This window comes from Gavia stellata, chromosome 14 (assembly GCF_030936135.1).
Source record: "Gavia stellata isolate bGavSte3 chromosome 14, bGavSte3.hap2, whole genome shotgun sequence".
Lineage (NCBI taxonomy): Eukaryota > Metazoa > Chordata > Aves > Gaviiformes > Gaviidae > Gavia > Gavia stellata.
In genome coordinates, this window is record NC_082607.1 from 12,427,607 (window position 1) to 12,450,336 (window position 22,730).

Here is a 22,730-nt window from a genome sequence, read left to right on the forward strand (position 1 = left end):
AAGGGTCTGGCTGGACAGGCAGCTGCCTGCAGGAGAAGTGGACAGGACTGGAGCAAAGCAGCTACTGCCCTGTTTCCTGTGAGTCAGGCTGAGCTGCTTCAGAGAGCACCTCTACAAGCCAGAGCCCTCAGCCCTCTGCAGCTCAAGGATGAGGGCACTGGGGGCAGGAAGATCAGAGCAGCTGGTGCTGGGCACCCCGGAGGTGCAGGCAGAGAAAGACCATTCCCAGACAGGTTCCCACCTGAGAAATACAACCCACAAAAGCGATAAACCAGGCTGCCTTCCCTTTCTCCCTTCTCTGCTCTTTCCATGCTCACTTTCCCCATCTCTTCCTCCTACAGGAGTGTTGTTTCCTTCTTGCCATCCTTTCCCCACAGCAGTGCCTGGTGGCAATCACCCCTGCACTGTCCCCCACACCCTCAGCCCTGCGGGCACGGTACCACCTCTGCATCCTGGGACTCCTCCATGCACCCATGGTTGCTGCCTGCAGAGTGGGAGGGAGCTGGGGACCTTTGTGTGTAGAGACACTTGGAAGAGCATGTTCCTATACACCATTTGTGCTCCTTGCCATGGTGAGGCTGATCTTGCACTTCTCAGCCTTTCTAAGAGAGCCAGTGCTTCCATGGCACAGCAGCCCCAGGCTGCCCTCCTTGTCCCAGCACCCTCACCGTCCCTGGGATGTGGTGCTTCAATGGCTCCAAATGGAACTCACGGCTCCCCAGTCCTCTTTTTTGAGAGAGAAAGAGAACTCCGACTAATGCCAAAAGGAGGACAGGCCTGCTGGGGATTGCAGTTCACTTTTTAATTTTGAGATGCCTCGTTAGCTCTGGGCCAAGCTGAGTGGCTGAGAAGCATCAGCCACTCGCTCTCCTCCCCTCTCCCCCACCCCCTTGGAAACCCATTAGGCTGATGAGCAGGTCGGCTCTCAAGGGTGGTACTGTGGCAAGGAGTGTGACGTGCTCATCTGGGGAGCTGGGCTGAATGGGGGGCCACACAGGAGAAAGGGGGAAAGTTGGAGCCATGTGGGAGTGATGGGAAAATGTGGAAGCAACTCCTCCAGAAAGCTGTCCTGGCTCAGTGGGGGGAGCCCAAGGGGGTCAGGCACCAGGTGAGGTGGAGTGGAGGGCGTGGTGTTGAAGGGCAGCAGGTACCTCAGTCCTTCGGGTGCAGGGGATAAAACCTTCCAGCCTGGGGAGCCCGGGACAATCCCCTTCTCAGCCACAGTCCCCAAGCCCTAAAGTAGCACACCAGGTTGGAGAGATGTGGGACAGTGGCAGGGTGGTACATGTAGGGACCACAAAGTCCGATTTTCATGGGCTGAGCAAGGAGATGGGCTGGGAGTGAAAGGGCAGGGGGTCATTGCAAAATGCGTCTAAGGGGTTTGGCCAGGATTGTGGTGGGGATCTGGAACAGCTTTGGAGGAGGGATCTCCAGGGTAGGAGGAAGATCCAGCCGTGGCTCTTGGTCTGCTGAAGAGGGAGATCTCTGTCCTGGTACTGCAAGATCAGCAACAATGCAGAGCGAGGTCTTTTGGCAGGGTATGCTGGGGAGCCCACTCAGCTCTGGGGCAGGAGGGCAGTGTATCTCACAGGGAGATCAAATCAGAGTTGGGTGTCATCCAGCTGGCACTGGCCTGGGGGATGGACAGTACTGGGGGCGATACTCGGTGGGTATGTTGCAAGCCAGACCACAGTAAGGCAAGCAGGATGCTCACAATTTAGGACTGGATGAGCAGAGGATGCTGCAGATCAGGTCTGAGAAGCATTGCAGGGCCACGGGTCAGGGAGAGATGGAGCTTTCAGAGCAGCACCCTGGTTCTTGTAAGTGCTTTTAGGCACTCACTTTCAGAAGCATTAGTTCTATAGGAGAAAAAAAAAAGAAAGGGAAAAAAAAAACCCCCGAAGACTGTATTGCCCCAGGGTAGAGAAGGCAATGAAGGAATGGCAGGAAGAGCCCACTTGCGCTCAGTGACTCAGCTGCTCTCTGTTGGTGCAACATTTCCAGCCCAAAATTTTGCAAGAGTTTCAAGCAGATGGCTCTGCTTCCCAGGAGTGGATGGAAAGGGGACCCTTTATGGTTTCCCAGCATCATTTACAGATCTTGTTAGCCAAAAGCAAGGCGAGGGCATTCTCTGCTCCTTGCCTCCAGCCCACCTAGAGAGCAAGTTTCCTAGTGTTTCTCCTGGGTGGTGCGCACAGTGTCTGAAAATGCCTGGTGAAAAAGGAGTGACCGAGAAGCCCTCAGGATTACACAGTAAACCCATGTTTCCATGCCTGTGGATCCAGCAGCTTTCCCTGCCCCATTTTTAATTCAAACTTCCCTAAGGAGAATCAGCATTTAGGGGGTCTTGAATGGAAACGAGCCTGTGTCCTGCTCTCATCTGCTCTACGGCATGGACCTGGCTTCCCAGCTCCCGTCACCCTTGCCCAGTTTCACCACCCTCCTTTGGCACCCAAACCCCTCCTTAGCTGCAATACCTTGGCCTCCTCCTTTCTCTCTCCTGCCCCTCCTGCCCTCAGCCCCTCTCTGCTCCACCACACCTGCACCCTCTTGGGACCCAGCCTACCCCCATGTCCTGCTTGTTTCCCAGCGTTTCTTCTTCAAAGGCCACTCTAAATTCAGTGGACCTGGGGATGAAATCCTCAACCCTTCCCTGCGTAACAGCATCACTTGAAACCCAGAATTGTAAAAATAAATGATTGCTGATGCATAAAGTGTTGCAGTGAAGCATCGTCAGTAGTTCAGGGCTCTGAAACTGGCGGGGCTGGCAGGCTGAACGGCTGTGTTGGCTGCCACGAATGCGGCAGGAGGTGGAGGGGGGTCTGAGCCCTGGCCCACCAGCCCTGTTGGCTGGGAAACAGCTGGTCTTAGTGGTCCTGTACTGGCAGGAATGGGAATTTGGTTTCCTACATAGTCAAGGCTGGTGGTATTGCACATTATTAAGACTTCCTGAAAATGTCCCTGTTTTTCACTGCGTATACGGTTCAGCTACAGTGGATGTGTTTCTTCCATGCAGCTAGCTTGCTTTGACTTTTTGAAGGGGAGAGGGGAAATTTTAGGCAAAACGATTCAGAAATTTCTGAGAACAAGCTGAGGCATGTATGTGCTGGATTTTTTCCCTCTCCTGAAGTGTTGGGGGGTGAAACTGGCAGCACCTCCAGCAGGGCTGGCCCAGGTGCATGTGTAGCAGGCGGGTCCCCGGGGCCGCCAGCGGCCTGACTGGCACAAGCACCTTGGCCCCACCACCGCTGGTGCTGGTGCAGCATCCCAGAGTGGTGGTGCTGCTGCCGGAGGGCCAGGGTGTGGGGCTGGAAGGGGGCAGCCTGGCAGGAGGGTGGGCACTGGTCCTGGGACCCAGTGGTGGTAGGAGCTGCAAACCTGCCTTTCCAGGGCTTGGTCCTCAGCCCTCCAGCTCTCTTCCCCTCCACTTCTGTGGCAAAAATGTTTAACTCTCAGAACAGCCAGATTCAATTTTCCCTATGCTTCTGAGATGCCTTGAGCTAACTTTTTTGCACGCTTTGGGGCAGGGAATTGAGACTTAGCAGGAAGGCATTCCTCCTGCCAGGGCCAACTCCTTCACTGTCCGCAGGAGGAATTGCCCAAAGCTGGACACAGGGTTAACCCAAAATGCTGTTCTTCACAGAGCCTTACTACAGTGGGAAATAGCACCCTTCCTTCTCTATACACTGTCAGGGCAGAGGAGCAGCTCTGGATTTGAAAGCAGACGGGTGAATATGGATCAGATTGGGGAAAGGAGTAAATTGAGGAAGGAGAGGCAGGCGCTGTCTGGAGAACTCTGCAAACCCCAGTGTCACTTGGGACCAAAGAAAAAGTGGATATGCCATCAGGGCTGCCAGTAGTCCCACTTTCCTTCCTGAGAAAAGGGTGTTAAGAGAAAGATGTTCTTGGTCAGTAAAACTGGCTGCAGTTCTGCAGCCCTCACTTCCTCCCCCATTTATGTGACTTCTGGCTCCAGCCCATGGGTCACATCCTCTCTAGGGCTAATCCAGAAGGAAGATGACAACCTCCTGCTGTTGTGTCTTTCTTCATTAACTGAAGTGGCAGGAAATGAAAGGATCCAGTCCTTCTTGGGACATATGTGGATGTTAACACATTGCCACATGATGGAATTTCTATTTTTTTCACTTTGCTCTTTTTATAGGAAATACATGTTGTGAAAAGGACTTTGAGGCTGTAATGTCAGACACTTGGGACTTCAGAAAAGCCAGAATTGGGATTTCTCCCTGGATCTATATTTGGTGCCCTTGTGAGGGTGCATCAGGAGGCAAGGTCCAACAGTCGCTTCCTCCTGAACACCTCTATGGAGCACACAAGAGATGCCATTTACACATGGAGCTGATCTTTCTTGTTCCCTTCATTCAAGATGGGGATAGGCTGGGAGCATGACAGTAGGGACTAGCTGAGGTGGTCACGGCAGGTGATTAGGACAGGTTGAGCCAGACTGGAGTGAGATGCATGTCTGATGCAAAGCCTGGGACTGAACTGGCAAAGACCATCTTGACTTCTCTGTATTCAGACCTGCTCACAACACAGAATTAGTTGTTTTTATAACTGTTGTCAAGCACACCAGTACAGCATGAACATGTTCAAACCTCCCTTCCGAGGAGGCAAAGGTATCCCCTGCTGTGGTCTGCCCAGCCAAAATGCCCGGTTTTCCAGAATACTTAGCACCATTGTAGTCAGCACACTGCATATTCGAAGCACAGCTCCTATTGATTTCAGCCGGGGTTGTGAGTGCTCAGCCCCAGTGCCCCAAGAGAGTGACATGCAGAGTTCACGAAAACCTGTGAGGTTTAAGTGACTTGCGTAGGAAGGAGCATGTAGGAACCCCTGTGACACATCCAGTCCTGGAGAACAGGACTCAGCTATGCAAACATCTTCTTTCCTTTCCTGGAGGTCTCCCCCTCACTCACTGCATGGCTATCAGCTTCTTCAGCAAATCAGGCAGGGACCCCACTGTCACCGCTATCCTCCAGTGTATAATCCTGCATCATCCTCAGGGCAAATCCACCCTCTATCAAACAAGGAAAAGGAATGAACAAGGATCCTGTGGACTGTTTAATTAAGAACTGGCTCTGTAACATCCATTCAGCAGTGGGCATCCTTCCACCTAACTTTCATCCATTTTGCTTTCTCATGCATTTTTTTTTGAGTGTAGTAATATTTTAGAGAATTAGACCAGTCCCTTCCTCCAGTGTGATAGAGCTTGCAAACTTCTTGCTGCATGTTGAACGTATTTGTGCATTCGTCTGTGGCCCCACAAGGTCCTTATGATCCCTCTTCGGAGCCAGGAAGCTCTGACACAGAGTGGTGGAGGGAGTTTTGGGTGGCGTGACAAAGACAGCAATGAAGATGAGTTCCCCCGAGTCTCAGCCCAGAGTCAAACTGGACTTGGGCTTCTGAGCAATCTGTGTGCCTGCCCTAGAGCTGTGCTTGGTAGCACCAAGCATTGTTTTCTGGATTTGATATTCAGCAGAGGACATGAAGTCTCCCTGTCATCCATTAAGCCAGTATACTTTCACAGGAACTGGAGGAGGTGGTGATTCTCACGTTTCTGCCAAAGCCCATGTTGGATAATTGCATCCAGTTGCCCTCCTCCTTCCTTTTCACCCTTGGTTGGTGCAGTCTTTCCCTGCAGCTCCACTTGGCCCCTGACACAGCTGCTTTCCAGCACTGCTGGAGCTAGTCCATGGTAGTGCACCATGGCCAGCGAGGGACTGTGAGATACCTCTCTAAAAGAAAGATGTCATCATCATTTTAACAAAGCATTTATTCCATGAATTTTGTCTCTTTTCTTAGTCGTAGATTTTTTGTGACTGAATACAGTGCATTTAAGTTATTGATTAGTAGAATAATTCCAATACTTCTTAATTAATTAACTGATTAAAAGCAGATTGTTTTTTATAGCCAGTCTGGAGGATGTTTGCCATCTCACCTGGACCCATCTTCCTCCTTGACTAACATCTACATAACACTCACCATTTCTGAGATTATTCCTGCTGGTAAACTTGCCTTTGAGGTACTGCCACTGAAAGCAAAATGTAAAAAGAGTGTAAAAAACATTAGTACAAGTCCTTTTGATTACTCAAAATACATTCCCACAGCCCTAGAGCTGTTCATCAGAGCAGCTTTACATATCTGCATTGTTCATTTCCTAAGACTCCCAATATCCCAGTCAGGCAGAAGAACGTTTTTAACCCACATAGCACAAAATATAAAAGCCAAGGAATATGCTGTAGTTTTACTGCTACATGAAAGACAGACTGTGTGTGCATGTCACTTTTCTCACCTATGTCTGGTTCAAAGAAAAAAAAGTTGGAGGCTACTAAAGTGTCAGGCTGAACTGATGTAAGATGGTTCTTCAGCAGTAGTGACAGCATTTGGTGCAGAAGTCTGTAAGATCCATTCTTGCAGATTGCCCTTGGTGGGGTTTGTTAAGTGTCTGTTTATATCTTGATATTTGATGTGAAACATCATGCACTCGTTAAAACATGACTAGAAACATGGACAAGACAAATGATGTGCTTAATGATGGCATAAAGCCCATTAAAGGAATTCACATCATATATATGAGAAAGAGAAATGTTGGATGGTGGAGCCCTATAGCACGAACAGATCGGTCAAATAAACAGGTATTCTGGAGATCCAGTGATTGATCCTGTTCTCATTAAATGGAAAGAAACAGAGCTCTTCTCAGTCAGCCCTTCCTCCCAGGCTGTAGGAGCACCACTGTTTGCTTTGAGGAGGGTATGAATTTCAGGCTGGTTTGGGGAACACTGATTGTGCATTTCCTATAGGCTATTCTTCTGCTTTTGGCATTTATCCTTCATTCTGTGTCAGAGCTAAAAACTCATTTTCTTCTCTGATCTTTCCTCCCTCCCCTTTCTGCTGTTTGCAGTCCTGCAGGAATACTGCTGTTAAGTAACTGTGCATTTACAGATGTCTGTGCTTGCAACAGGGGTGAGCCTCAGCTAAAACTACCATAGCTTGAATTTCCCTCCCCAGACCTCAGTACCTCTTAGTTCAAGTCTGGGATGGCTTCGAGTACAGTTATAGTTGGAAAAGAGCCTCTGTAAAAATTACATTGTGTTGTTCCATATTTATTCTCCCTCAGTGGTTTCCATGTCAAATTTGCTCAGTTTACCAGTCAAAACAAGATATTTCTACCTGCCAGCTCAGCCTGGGCTCTGGAAACCAAGCTGTGCTCTCTCTGCTCTGGACATCATCACCAGCCAAAAAGGATTCTCAAATCAGGGCTGAGCTGGATGTGATTTTGATTATGCATGAATATAATTTGTTCTCAGGTAGTATTACGGGCTCTGTGTGACAGATAGCAGCAAGGCTCCTGTGCTGTACAAACATTGACTAACAAATCTTCCCCACTACCTGTGGGATGATGGGCCACCACTAGGTCCATTTTACATCTAGGGGACACCAAGAGGGGGTAGCTTGTTGGGGATGACACAGAAAACCCGTGGTACTGCAAGGAATAGCACTGGGAAGCCCTGCTTCCTGTTATTGCTCTTTATTAACGAGAACAGACCTGAGCACCTTCAGTGCTCTGGTCCACTGCTTGGTCACCAAACCGTGACCTTTCCTTCGACTGCGGTAGCCTGTGAGATCCCCAAAGGGAACAGGCAGGTGGGCCCACGTCTTGCTGCAGAGAAATGGAAGGGGTATAGCCATACGAAAAGCTCTCACATGCAATGGGCATTAATTTTGTTCCCAAATAGTTCCTCTTCTGGTGGATGGAACAGGAGGGCATTCCCCAGAAATGCCAGGTTTTCTTCAGGAAAAATGAAATTCTGAAAATTTGATAATTGGCTGAATATTTCAAAAAATTAGATAATATGTTTACTGTGTATGATCATGTCATATAGTAGAAAAAGTGGGAAGGGCGTCCTGGTTATTGCACTAGTTCCAGCCTTTGCTCTTCTTGTGCTTCTAATGAATCTCACCATGGCTGTCAGCAAGAAGGGACACCAGATCCTTCCCTGTCCCAGTGCGACACTCTGCTCTCTGAGCACACAGGGTCATTTCAGCCACTAAAGGCCATGGTAGGCTTTTATCTACTATGCAGACCAACACCTACCAAGAGCAATGATCCAGAAGTAGTATGCCTTACTTGGTTCCTGTGACAGTTTATCATCCCGTGCTTGCGTTTGTGACCAAGGCTCATCAGTCAGCTGTGAAGTGAGAACAGCAAACAGCCAGATCCTCTTCCACAGGTCATAATGGCAGTTGTGCCACAGAACCAGGACAGGTTTTCTGATCAGAGGATCTTTCCAAACACATCTTCTCAGCTACCAGGCAGCTTCCTGGTGTTCTTGCTCTTCTCTTACACATTGGCAACAGCAAGACAATCCACCCGCAGGCTTCTTTCTTTAAGGAGCTTTGCGTTAGTGAGACCGCAGCGATGACTCCTCCAGGGAGGGGGAAACTCATGACATGGGAAAGGCCAGGTTCAGGGGCTGCACTGGGCAGTTCAACAGGGAATGCATAAAGAAGGGGGCTCTCCATTGCAGGTGGCAATGCTCTGGGTGTAACATCAGAGGCTGTCACACCAGGAGAGGAGGCCACCCAGGTTACGGGTGGGAGCTTACTGGTGGGACATTGTCACCTGAAGAAGGAAACCTCCTCCAGCTGGGGAGAAGGTCTGCAGGAAATCCCGTCTGCTGGCCTCTGGGGAAGGGTCTCAGCTTGGTAGGAAATTTTTGGAAGTGAGGGAGAGGGTAGGCTGTGAGCTGAATTTTTCTTCTTATCCCCCTTTCATACCAAAAATAGAACATTCATCACAAGTTCCCCTACATGTTTTTCTTCCCTATTACACACTGGCTCCTTGCTAGTATTTGAAGCTAGAGAAAAAAAAATGATGAGTACTCAAGTTAATAATGCATGATTATTATGTTGATGAATTGCTGGAGATGAATATATATGTAAAAGCTCTGCAAGATTCGCTCATCCATGTATCCTGAGTGTAAGCAATTATTTTGGTGAACAAATGACAGTTAGTTCTGTCTCTTAATAAGAGGTGCTGGGGTAAAAGGTAACCTGGTAACTTTTTTCTGCTGAATTTCCAGGACACTTTTGCAAATTGATCATTACTGAAATGATGGAAAGCCCAGTGCAGGGGTCAATCCTTCAAAAGTGACCAACTCACAAACTTTAATTCTTCTTCCTACAAAACTCTTGCAATTCTCAGTTGTCACTGAATTTTGTAAGATTGTCTCTGTCTTGAGACTGTGGAGAAAAAGCAGAACAACCTGAACAAGGCATATCCAAGAGACTCAGAAACTGGGAGATGAAAACATATAATCCCATGTGTAACATTTGGAAAGGGGGAGGCTTGTTTGTGTGTGTACTTTGCTTCTCATGATTTCTAACTCAGACTCATGATTTTAATGTGAATGTCATGATATTTTCAGGCCTGACTCACTCCTTTTTTTCAATACTTGCACTGTAAATTGTCCTGACTGTCACTGAACATAAGCCTTGGGCACTGTGCGACCCCAAAGCTCTGCCTCCAAGCTGAGCCAAAGGGCCACGCGACCTTCATATGGTAAGGAAAGGACCGGGTGTGCAGTATGGGGAGGTGGTGGTGGGAGGCATCTGAAGTCAACGTTAACAAAACCCCTAATAGCAGGCTCTGTCAGGAAGGCTAAGGTAGGCACTGGCAACGGGCTGTATCTCCACAAAGGACTTGACAGAGGTAACAAGAAAAGAGTCACCTTCCCTCCCGTGGAGACCCCAGCCACTGACTTTGCGCTGTGTTGGGAGATGAAAGACCATGTCCAGCACTGTCAAAAAATCATCTCATACAGGTATGGCAAGGGGGCCACAGCAGGGCTGTCCCCTGCTGCTCCTGGATGTCCCAGCAGAGATTTCTCTATTTGTGCAAATTTGGCATGTCCTGACCTGGCCATCTTGTTTCTTTTCTTTTTTCCCCACGTGCTGTGCATGTCTGACTGGATTCAATCTAGGAGCTAGATGCTGTGGTATCCTTTAAAGACAAGAGTCCATAAACAGTGATGAGGTGGTATGACTAACTCATTAAAAATTGAAAACAGGGGCGAAAAAAGGAAAACACCTTCTTGTCGTCACTTTGATAAAAATTACAAGTCCAGATATTTTGTTGTTGTTACAAATACTTCCAAGACAGAGTAATGGATTTGATGTGAACAGAGAAGCTTGTGTTAACCCATTCAGATTAACTTGGTTTGGCTCATTTTCAGCTAAGGGCATTAGATGGTTCAGGATTTGGTAACATGTGGGAATGTTTTCCCAGACAGGTCACATACTCAAGGACAGGTCACATACTCAAGGACAGGCCAGGTCTGCAGTTGTTTGGGGGATGATATTTCCAGTGCACATAAGAGAGAGGCTCCTCCATGTAGAAGATGTTTATTGGTGATGTGCCAGAAAAGCCCAGCACTGAAAAGGCATGTCAGGACCTTTGTGCCCTGAGTGGACAGATGAGAAGTGAGACAGGCTGATGGACAACATGGGAGGAATTTCTACAGCTGTCAGCTGGTATGCAGGAAAAATTGCTAAATGGCCTCACCTGTGTGCCACCCTGGCAGCACCACCTGAGGTGGGTGGAGGGTCCTGTGGAGGGGGGGAGCCGGGTGGTTGGATCCTGTGTCAGTCCCCAGCAAGCGCTGGGATGGGATGAGTTGTTCCACATGCAGCACCACCCCTGCTGTGAGGAGCTGTTTGGCTGTGGGTCGGAGGAGGGTGCTGTGGTTTCCCCAAGGAGTTTGCTGCGCTCTTACTCACTGGGCTGCTGCAGGAGGGTCATGGTGCTGTGGGGGTCCTGGCACTAGGGGTTCAGCCCTAATCCTGCTCAAAAAAATTCTGTGTGCATTTGTGGACCTTGTAGCACCAGACCTTGTGCAGGAAGCCAGCGTTTTGTGTTGTTAAGAGTGTTTTCCAGGCTGTGAGGGAGCCCTGGGAGTGGGTCTGCTCTGAGTCTAACCTGGTGAGCTGGAGGTGAGGCAGGAGGGGGCAGCTGGCTGCGCTGAGGCTTCTGCCGAGCGTGCTCCGGTGGAAAGCTGTAGGGATGTGATTAAATACCCTGCTCCCTTCTGCACATTTGCCTATGGGGTTCAAAATACTCGGTGTCTGTGTGCAATCCTTTCTGAAGATCTGCCCTCGTCTGTGTGCCTTAAAAAGCAGGGTAATAGGCAGTGGGCTAGGAAATGAGGAGCAGCAGGCTTCTGAGCCTGCCCGAGCTGAGGGGGTGGTGGCTCTGGGAGCAGGAGGGTACTGATGGCTCTGGGAGGGCAGATAAGTGCCCGGGCTGGCTGTGAGGAGATGGAGCAAATGTGAGCTCTGAGGGCCTGAGTAAAATCAAAAGGGCTGGACTCCTCCTGAGTCCCCCACAGCTTCCCAAATCGGCAGAGCTGTGCCCCATGGCTGCACTGGCAGGGCCCACAGGGGAGATGCACCTGCCTGTCAAGATCCTGACAAAGGTAGGAGGGAAGTCTTCTCAGGTGCAGAAATGTGGGGGTGGCTGATCAGCGTGGGTCTGATGCTTCGCATTGCTGCTGGGGAAAAATGCCTGGCTTGTGTTGATCTGCTGTCAGTCTACAGTATACGCTTGCTTGGGAAGCCCTATTGCCCTCCTGCTACTACTCTTGGCGGAGAGTAAGAGCTGAAGGGATCTAGGATGCAGTGGTTCTGCTTTTCCTGGGGTTAGTTCTGTGTAACCGCAGGGAAACGCAATGTTTCATAGAAGTGCCCCGCTCTTCAGGGAGCGGTATAAAAGAAAACATAAAGTGTGTGCCCTGCAGACTGCAAAGCCAGGGAGCTGGTCTGTGTGGGTGCCCTGGAGAACACAGGGAGGAATGTCCTTGGAAGGGGAGGGCAGGTGACCAATCCTTCCTCTAGCAGCACAGTGCACCAGGAGGGCAGGGCGTTGTCTTCATCTCCTAATGGTCAGATCTGGATCTGCCTCCTGCAACCACCCTGCTCCAACAAAGAAACTGATGGCTGTGGTAGCCCTGCAAAGTAAACTGTCTGTGGTCTGAGCTGTGTGTTGCCTACTTCAAGGGATATATGGTAGTTGGGAATTGGTGTTCCTGGTAAAGTTACTCTTAAAGAGTTGATTGCTTAGGACCCAGTGGTGGTGTCAGGTTGATAATGATTAGGTCTGGTAAGGTGATGCAGTTGTGTATGTCTGTAAATGAGAGTAAATATGCAGTTTGACAAATGTGGAAACTTATTTTTCCCCCCACTTTGCAGTAACCTTACCAAGTGTGCATCACCCAGGCAAGAGATATGCATATGGAAGGTTTTGGAAGACTATGTTCTTCACTGAGGATGAAACAGCCTTAAAACCTATCTCCTGAATATTGACCTAGGCCTCTCCCAAGAACAGATGGTATTCTGAGTAGTCAGTGATTTTTCTTAATGCTGAAAGCCCTGTGTGTGTGTACAGGTGCTTTGCTGAACTGAGTCCACCAGTAGTACACATGCTGTAAGGGTTGGTGTATTGTCTCTTGTTCCATTTTTAAGCCTGTACATTTGAGACCTTGTTTTTATTCAGCTTGGGTAGCTGTCTACCAACATCTTTTAAAATCAACCTTGATTTAGCTTCCTCTGTAATCCTTCAATACCTCTGGGACAACCTTTACACTGTTTTTGCAGCCAGTTGATTGTTCTCTCTCACTTCCAAATTTCCATGGGATATTTGCAATATCCCACTCTAATACCTACTAATCCATTAAAAATACCCATGAGATAGATTAGGTAATCCACTGTGCCTCACAGATTGTGCTCCTTAGCTCTCTGCTTTCCCTAAAACAGTCACAGAATGAGTGCTACATCTGCATTGAGAAAGCATTGTTCCTCCAAAAGGATCCCTGAGCACTGGCTCACAAGCAGGCACAGCTTGCTTGAGAAAATCCTCTTTATCTAGTCAGATCTACAGGGACAGCTTCATCTAAAAACATGTTGGAAATGTGGCTGCCATTATCAAGGTTAACCTGTGTGTTTGCAAAGAGCATCACAGGATAACAGTACTTGAGTGGTCAGTTCTGCCTGCTCTGCAAGTGCTGTGTCTCTTGGCTCCTTGCTGAAGAATTGGCTGCATTGATTGCTTTTGGAGGAAAGGCTGTCTCTTACTGAAGCTCTTGAATTGTTCAGTGTTTGGATATTTCAAAAGTCTCCTCAAGAGCTATGCTATGGTTGTACCCTCCCTTAGATGTTCCATCAAATGTGTGTGCCATCCTTGGTATCACCATCTTGGTGAGAGCTTGCTCTAACTTTTCATTTCTCTTGGGAATTCCCTAGTATTCCCCCTTCTTAAATGAATAGTGCAAACTCTGTCATCTGACTGGATGAGGTGAAAAGCCAGGCTGCCAGGAGAGCAGAATGGTACAGGCTAGAAATCCTCATTAGCCTCCTTGCACAGGGTATTCCTGTGTCTGGTCTGATGTGGATGGATGGGAAGCCTAGCAAGGTTAGGCACAATCTTGTTCTGTGCGCAGGCTCAGCAGCTTAAAAAGTGCCAAGCGCTCCCTAAAGAAGTATGGCAAAATGCAGGAAACTTGTCAGAAGAAATGGTTTTCTGCCAGACCTGCTTGGAGACTAACTGCAATCTCCATGAGAATCAGTGGTGGTAGATATCCCTCCTGCCCCTGCAGAACAATGAATCTGTGGTGAAGTAGCAGGCATTGAGAGCCTGTTGATATTCTGGAGATCAGGGCCCTGTCTTTCAGCTCCAAAATACCATGCTTGCTTCATGTGGAGGAGATTCCTCAGCAGCAGCAAGTCCCTCATACTCCCTGTTACCCCACAGGCAAGAAGGCAATGTTGTATTTGCTGGATTGCCATGAGACCATCTCTCTTTCTGGCAATGTATAACAGTGGCCAAAAGTATAATGTCATGGTATGCTTTGCTCTTTTAAATCCATCGGATGTCATGGAGTGACCAGCCAGGAGTAGGGGGAAAGCTTTGATATCAGCCTCTGAATCTGTTTGTTCCTGGCTGTTGTGCTGAGCCTGACAAGCTTAGTGCACAGCATTGGCTGTGGGTGGGGGAGAGGTCATGGAAGTAAGAGTGAAAAAACAACTGGAAAAAGGGTTGGAGAGTGTTTAATGGATATTTAAACTTAGATTTTCTTGGAAAAGTTTAAGCAGGTTCTTAAGAGACCCTGCTGATCTCGGCAGTTCTAGATGTCACCACAAATCAGAGATGCTGGATGAAAGTGGTTCCCAAAACATTTCTGCTTTCATGATATATGGTCAACTTCTCTTGCTCCTGAAGCAATGTTAACACTTACTGAGTTTGTGTTTGATGCTGTACCTAAGCTAAAAAAAAAGAAAGGAACAGGAAAACTAGTGTTGGGAAACTTCTTTGTGATTTGGCTTGCGTAGTCTGCTGGGATGGCATCTTTTAGACGTTCTCCTATTAACTGCTGTAGCAGAACCTCAGTCTTGATCTGTGAGCACAGCTATTATGCAGATAGCAATTTGTGAACTCCTCTTGCAATCCTCCTATATGGTGAAATATAGGTATAGACTCCTCCACAGTGAATTTGAGTGTCGTGATAGTAGCCTGGCCTTTGAGTTATCTTTTGTGTGGGTTTAAAAAACTATGGCCTAGGACTAATTAGTCCATCAGCTGAAAATTATTCAACAGTATCTGTTTTGGGAGGGACAGAGTGGGATTTCTTAAGATATTGTATGGTTGCATCCAGGCAGCAGCTCCTCAGCTAAGTGACAAGCCTCGTGCTGAATGTGCTGCCTTCTGCATCTCTGATTACCTGGGAGCTCTTGCCTCGTAACTATCTGTGTCTGTCAGCCCTTGTATAACCAACTCATCACTGCATGTAGCAGTGACGTGGGTCGTGGTTTTAAGTTGTAAACATAAAGCCAGGGTGCCCTGAGGTTCAGTGCTGTGAACAAAGCAAAGGCAGCAGCTTGGGCAAACCATTTTCTGCAGAAAGAGCAGGCAGATACTGAACAGTTCTCCCTTGTTCAGGAAAGCGGGGATAAGACTGAAGGAAAAAGTCCTGGGAGTGAAATTACAGTCTGTGTGCTGGTCATGCCTTTGGCAAGCCTGAGAATATCCTAACTGCTGATCCTGTTTGGTGTGGGGGTAATTGAAAATGCAAGTAAGGCACTGCAGTCCTGTAGCTACATGTATCAGCAAACCTTGCCCCCTTCATGCCTGCCTGTATCATGCTGCATTTGCAGAAACAGTTCAGCCAGCCAGTGCAGGGCAACCTCGTCTGGGACTTGCTGTTTCTGGGCTCTAGTGCCACTGCTGTCCTGTGGCTTCTGGAGAGCCGGGGATGAGGAGCAGAGTTTTGCATGGACAGAGTCTTATGCCTGTGGGTGTTTACCATTGCAGGGTAAGGCACAGACCTGTTCTACATGTAGGTTTAGTGGCCGAAACCTCTGATTTTCTCTGGTTTGCTTTGTTTACTTAGCAGAAGACCTTAAAGCAGCTTTCCTGCTGCTGCAGGGATCTCAGACACTGGTGATGCCACAGGCAGGGTGCAAGCAGGGAATGCTGGGCCTCATGCAGAAAGCTGTCTTGAATAATCTTCCCTCTTGTCCAAAAGAGACAGTGCTGCACTCCCTCTTCCTGCATGGGTGATGCACTCTGATGGCAAGAGCTAGGCTGCCGCTTTAACATCTCTAACCTCCTACACAAAGTGAACAGCTCCCAGGGTGGGTGCAGTGGGTTTGGAGAGGCTTCTGTGGTTTTATGAGAATGCTGTACATGGGAGGTTGCTTTTTCTTTTCTCTGTACTGGTGACACGTCATCTTTGCTTCAGTGGCTGGTTTCTGGATACCATGCTTTAAAATAGAGATGTAGGCAAATTGGCGAAAGGCCAGAGGAGAGCAGCACTAATTGTCAGAGCTTTAGAAAACATGACCTCTGAGGAGAGGTTGAAGAAATCAGGTGCATTTAATCTAGGCAAGACAGTATTGGTGGGGGAGGGAGATGGATGTAATAGCGTCTCGGTACATAAAAGCTGTTGTTAAGGAAGGATGATTAGTTTATTCTTTCACTATCATCGGGGGGAAATTATAAGACAAAACTACATTTACACTGCAGAGAAGGGTTAGTTTGGATATTTAGGTAAAGCCCTCAGTACAATGCAGGACGAGATTTTCCAGAGGAGCTGTGGAATTTCTGTCACTGGTGGGTTAAAGAAACTCTGGTCTGCTTCTATGAAAGACACAGGCTGTGCAACCTCCCAAGATCCCTGTTAGTGCCTTTGTTCCTGTAGTTCAGGCTAAAGGGTAGGTTTGAGGTTGATGCCTGTCCCTTAGCAACTGCAAGCCTTGGTTCTGCCAGCATTGCTAATTCAAGTGGTCAGAAATGCATGAACCAGACATTGGCTGTAGTTCATAAAAATGGTGTGGCTTCAGTGGATGGTAATATGAAGTAAGCTCTGTTTATCTGCCCACTGTTTTTGAGACTTTTTGGCTGTGTCTGTATTGCAGTTGGAGATCTGATAGAGAAACCCAAGCTTGCTCTAGTCTAACGTACTTGGGTCAGAGTGAAGATAGGGCAGCTTGGATCTTAGTACAGCGCAGTTGCCCAAGTACTATTACACTGAATTTTGTGCTATTGTCTTCACTGATCTCTGCAACTGAGGTACCAGGCTGAGATCTGGAAAAGATGTCCTGATCCAGGCTGCCATCACCTCTGGCTGTATTGCAGGCAGACACAGGCTTGGAAACACGACCCTTCTTCCTCTGCAGTCATGCCGTAGGAATTACTTCTGTAGCAACACGACTCTAGGTTCTGGGGCTTTTAAGCATTATAAAATAAAACGTGAAAGTAATAACTGGTTGCTAGAAAAATATTGCAGATTTGCACAACTTGTTCTCTACCTTGACTGTTTTTATATTTGACAAGTATCACTTGCAGGAAAAGGACAGGTTTTATTATAACTCTTTTGTCTGCTTCCCTTCCAACTTCCTGAGTACATTTTTCACAGACATCAGACTACTCTCAGGACAAAATGTTGGTGAGTTCTCCAGTGGGGGTGAGAAACAGGGATGCGTGAGGGTGCTGTCCACTGGTGAAAGTGGCAGAATTTCTCACACTCCCTCACTCACGTTTTTATTTAAAGGGAGAAGGTCTAGTTTTTTGCACCCATTGGCAAGGCACAGATAGAAGCATGGACCTTTAATATCAGGACCTTTAATATCAGGTTTACTTCTATTGCCTTGTCTCAGATCCACAAATGCAGAGTTCTGCCCTTTTGAACAAATTTACAGATGACATTATCCCATATTTTAAATACCCTACTTTTGTATCCCTCTTGCCTGAAGCCATTAACATTGGCAGAATTGATGTCCTTTGTTTATTTTGTGTACTACTTACAGCCTGAATGTTGGACACCAGCCGGTCTAGTTTTTTGTTGGACTGCAGTAAGACGTAGGGCATGATTTTCCTGTTGCCTGTGTACTTGCATCCTCTTGCATCCCTGTCCTGAGGAGACTGCGAGCCAGTCTTTGCAACAGGGATGGAGAAAAGTGAAATGGTTTTCCTGTGATCAAGCTAAGAACAGGCCCAGTAAAGGCAGGATTTTGTATACCTTCATCTTTGGAGTGTTTGCATGACAATCACACACTTCTGCCTGTGGGTTGATGGGCACACACCCCAGGGGTTGCAAGCTGGCAGTGGAGCCTCCCACTTGCCTGATAGATGGGGTGTTAGAGGTCTTGGCAGTGCCCAGAGTGGCCAAGAGGAACATCGCTGACTGTGCATGGGGGCTGGGTGCAGCTGAGCCCAGGCTGATGGGGAGCAGTGTGGCTGATCTCCACTCCAGTGCTGTCTTGGAGCTGGGAGGTCTCGATCTTATCTATGGCTCTGACACTGACACTGCATGACCTCAGGCACTCGGATACCATGGTGATGAACACAGCACAAATGTCTAGACAGACATATTAGATTGGATAGCCTCTGTATTTGACAGATATTTGTATATCACCTCTGTCAGTGCTCCCCTGCTATAACCACCCAGCCTGGTGATTTCAGCGAGTCCCCTACACAGCAGTGGGGGTAAGAAACACTTTTTGCACTGAGGAAGGAGGGGACACATAACCACAGTGACACAAGTACCTTTGGTGGCAGACTGGAAGCAAAGCAGGCAGCTGGGCAACTCTTGAAGGAAAAACACTGCATGGCAGAAAGGCTAGGGAGTTGGGAGCTGGCTTCTCCCCGGCTCTGCTGCAGCCCTGCGCATGGCCCCATCTTTCCTCCTGTAACCAGTTAGTCTGTAAGATCCTCAGGGCAGTGACGACTTCCTCCTCCTGCTATGGCTTCTATCACAAGGCCCTGATTTCAGAAAAAAAGACAAACTACCGAAGTGAGGCTTCCTTAAAAGCTTTCCTGTGCCACTGTCAGCCTCTGGCGCAAGGGAGGATGCAGAGGAATCGGCTCTCCCTGGAATGACTCTTGGTTATTTTCTCACCTGGATCCCTTGTGAAAGATGAACATAGCAGTACAGCAAAGATGTGGCTAGGAGTGTACCCGTGTAGGGATTTTCAGAGGCTCTGCAAGGTCTCCCGAGCACCCCTGCCTCTGGCACCCCTGACAGCAAGCCAGGAGTGCTGGAGAAGAGCACTGCCTCTTTAAGGACATTTGCATAGCAGGGCCTAATTACAGTTGTTGATTCTGATGTTTTCAGTGTTGTTCATATTCCATTAAAGGATAATGCCGCTTAATTTGCAGCAGAGGGTCTTGGTTAACAGTACACCCAATCACAAGGCAGCCCTAATGACACTACTTCCCTACTTCTGGTAACACATAATTAAAAAATCACTTCATTTCCAGTTGTGTGGTTCTCCCCTTTCCCCCAATCTCCTAATTACTTTCTAAGCCATTTCATGATTATCTGTAAATATTTCGGCACTTAGATCTACTAATGAGTGCACGGAAGAGTTAATACCTTGAGTGGCATAACTGTTTGCCATTCCCTTTCTAGTACTGCAATGCAAGGAACCATTCTCCACCTTGCACATGTGAGAAGAGGGGCTTTGCTTGCGGTGGGATTGGGTTTGTGCTTTGGCTGTAGGGATGACAGGAGAGGGGTAGCACTCAGAAACTCCATCTCAAGCTACAGGAGGTTTTTTTGCTGGTTTTGGTAGTGGATGTGTACCTGTCTGCAAATTGTTTATGTGGCTTAAATCCTACTGCAAGGGCTGTCTTGTTGCCTGGCTGTGGGAACTGCTAGTCAGAGGGGCTTAGGTAGAACTGGGTATGAGTCTGGGTCTAGCTGGGCTGCCCACACATCTGGAAGAATTGGCTGAAATGGCTGGTTTCTGCCCTGACTCTACAGGTTTGTGGGAAGTGGTAATACAGCTCTTGCTGAACTTGGGCAAGAGAGTGCAATGGGTCTGGCTGTGACTGCCCTTGTGTGGTGTTTCTTCACAAACTCATCTTGCGTGCCGCAGTCAGTGGCACTTAAGGTGGCGTGAGGGTAGCTTGGTCACTGGGTAAGGGAATATCTGAATTTCCCAGAAAACCTGTCCACAGATGTCTACCACAGCTCCACGGCTGCAGGCAAGAGGATGTGGGTGACATGTGCCCTGATGCCTATGGCAAAATGGGGAATCTGTTCTCTAATCCAAGCGCTGCTCTGCTCTGAAAAGCCACTATACAAATGCTGCTTTCTCACTTCATAGATCTGGTCCCTGTTCTTGTCTGGTATCTTGGGTATTAAAATTCACTTGGGGTTTTCATACTGAGCACTCAGAGCTGACAGAGTGATGGAGAAGTGAGCTGGAGTATCTTTCCTGCCCATGTGTTGCATGGGTTTGATTGCTATGATGTTCTTTGTATGGTCAATCAGTAACACCTTATGCAAGCCCACTGGGAGCCTACTCATGGTCTCTGAAGGCATTATTTGGAATAACCAGAGATAATTATATAACTAGGGGGTAATTAAATTTCAGGAATTAAAGAATCAAGCTTAGGCTGGACTACTCCAAGGGGCAGTGTGTAAGGCTGGGAGTTAGAGAAATCTACTCTTCTCTAATCATTTGAGCACGTGCGACTTGGAAATCCTTGATACTTGGGGAACGTGAGGCTGCTTCAAATCATATCCATGCATTTCTAGGTGATTCTTTAATAGCAGATAAGGGAGGAGGGCTTGAATATGGTCCTAACCCAGTCCATTTGTGTTTCAGGTAACCCTGTTACAGTGGGCATGAGCATCCATATCTCCAGCATTGACCAGATCTCTGAAGTCAACATGGTAAGTTTGGAAAGAAAAAAAAAAAGCCTAATAAACTGTTCTTCCATTTTCTGTTTGAGATGTGCTTCCAAGACAGTGGCTCCTTGGAGCCACCTGAGATCTCAGGGAGCACTTCTGAAAAGCAGGGTAGTCACACCCCTGCTTCCTTTACCTCCTACTACAGATCTTCCCTGCAGCTGGGAATTTGTTGGAGGAAGAGTGACATTTGTCTGGTTCTGAAGAAGTATTTTTTTCTTCTGCTTTGGACATAGAATTTTGAGGGGTGATGGGAATCCTGATTTAAAACAGAATTCTTCCTCGCTAAAGCATAAGGAATTCAAGGATGATTTCTCCATGTGTAGTGTGATGAAAATGAAAATCAAACACTTAACTGGGCCGTAGGAAATTAGGTTTTTTTCCAAATTTCTTTCTCAGCATACTGGTTTCAGTGTGAGCCTTGCTGAGTGGCCTGTGTCACTGGGACTGCCTGTCAGTTGTCTCCACAGCCTCAGCCCAGCCCCAGGCTGAAACAATCCTGAACTCACTGAAACAACACTTGCAAGACAGGACTAGTGTGTGGGACCTCTGTGGTACATACCTGCTCCTCTGGTGGTACTTGTGATGTAGTTGGATATGCTGAAAGACTGTAGTTTACTTCCTAATGTGGGGTAAATTCTAGTAGGGTTAGTGAGTGACTATGCCGGCACGCTGAAGTATCGCTGGTGTTATCTGTGAGCATGTGGATGGAGGATCTCTGCTGGCATCTCTGGAGCAAGTGGCATCTTATCCAGAGCAGATTCTCATCCCTTATCCTTCTGTGCTGGTTGCACAGCCACCTCTCCAAGCCATTAATGCTTATGCCTTAGAAAAGTAGGTGCGAGTTGCATTTTTCGGTTGACACAAAGGCAGTGGTGCCTTTTACAGTCAGCCTGTGCCTGCCAAGTTGAGAAACAGTCAGTGGCTTTTCATGCTTGCTGGTGGTAATTTGGCATTTCTTTGGAGATCTGTACTAGAAAGGGAGGCATCTAAGGGAGTTCTGCTTTCGGGTGGCATTGATAGACTGGACCTTTTCATACCACTGAGAAGAAAAGAATTATCTGCTTAGATAGCAATTGTTTGGGGTGAAATTTGTTGTTTTGGTCATGGTTTCTGTACACATCCAGGCCTGTGCTATCTGTTTCTCAGAAGCCCTGAGCACCCAGCAGAGGACATGGATTGCGCTGATCATTGCCTAACCTTGCCTTCCTCCCTCCTGCCCAGAGGCTTTTCCTCCAAACTCCTCTTATTTCCAAGAGGCTGAGTTGGAGTGGAAGGCTGGTGGGGACCTCCTGGCTGCAGCTGCCCTGTTCCTTGGTTCCTGACCCGTGCAGGAGAATCCTAGGCCAGTTTAGAGCTCTTGCTGTTCAAGTCAATTAAAACCTTGGTCTCCCAATGCTCCTGTCCTATTTATCTCTTTCTGGACTCTCCTGCCCTGTTTCTTTGGCCCACCAGCTATTCTGCTGTTGCATGGGGGGGAGGAGGGGAAGCAAGATGATCTAGTCATTTTGGTTTCCAAATTGCTTGAAAATCCTGAATGCATATGTTGATACCACCCGGGGTGAAGGGCCAACCATATGGAACAGTTTCTTTTGCAGACCCTCTGCTATCATCCCACCATTACTGTGATTATCTGCATGGCATATTACACCTCAGTCTAGTAACAATGACACTGGACAGTGTGTACAATCAGAAATTCAGTTACAGACCTATGTCCCCATTGCATTTGGTAGCTGTGCTTGAGGTTAGGCTCAACTTAGAAGAGCCAGATGGCTTAACCTAGCTCCATCTATCTTGGCTGTCAGGGCAGAGTTCAACTTTGAGTCATCTCCTCCCCCGGTCTCAACTTGGACCTGAATTTTCCCACGTGGTGAACCAGCTGTCACCCTCCTTGCTAGAGCCAGCATGAACAATTTGGGGTCTGGGCCTGTAGCTTAAGACCCGAGCTTGCACCAATGTAACCGGGAGGGAGTGAGGGATTTGGTTCTCAGCTTACCTGTAACAACTGCCCTGATCTTCCTCTGTAGACCTGAGAAGAAAGATAGCTGAGCACTACAGAGGCTGGTTCAGATGAACTTCCTGCTGGAGATGTGTCCATGGACTATAAAGGCTGATCAAGTGCTTTGTCACACAACTGTTGTGAGCAGCTGTGGCAAGGCATACTGTGTCCTAGGCTAGTAGACATTCTCTTAGCAATGCTTTTCAACCCTTGCCATGTGAATGTGATTCTCTCCCCTCTCCAGTGAACACCTGCTTCCCTCTGCTGCAGGATAGCTGGGGCAAATGTGTGTGTTTGGGGCTGGGGAGAAACAACAACAATAACATCTCTGTGGGCTGCATGGGAGAGCAGGTTTTCTGGTATGGACCTTCATCCACATGCTGCTCTGGATCTTGCAGGTTTTGGGCAGCACTATAGATGGACATTGAGTGTTTTGATGGTTGTGGCATGGCTGTAGTCAGGCT

At 47.9% G+C, this 22,730-nt stretch overlaps 1 protein-coding gene across 2 annotated transcripts in view; it reads left to right on the plus strand.

Annotated features, from left to right (window-relative positions):
• GABRQ (gamma-aminobutyric acid type A receptor subunit theta) overlaps positions 1 to 22,730 on the plus strand; it is a 74,424-nt gene that overhangs the window by 7,015 nt on the left and 44,679 nt on the right. For both annotated transcript variants that reach the window (XM_009819148.2, XM_009819149.2), the window contains exon 3: positions 20,185 to 20,252. In XM_009819148.2, coding sequence (XP_009817450.1) covers positions 20,185 to 20,252 — 68 coding nt within the window. The remainder of the gene's footprint in view (positions 1 to 20,184; positions 20,253 to 22,730) is intronic.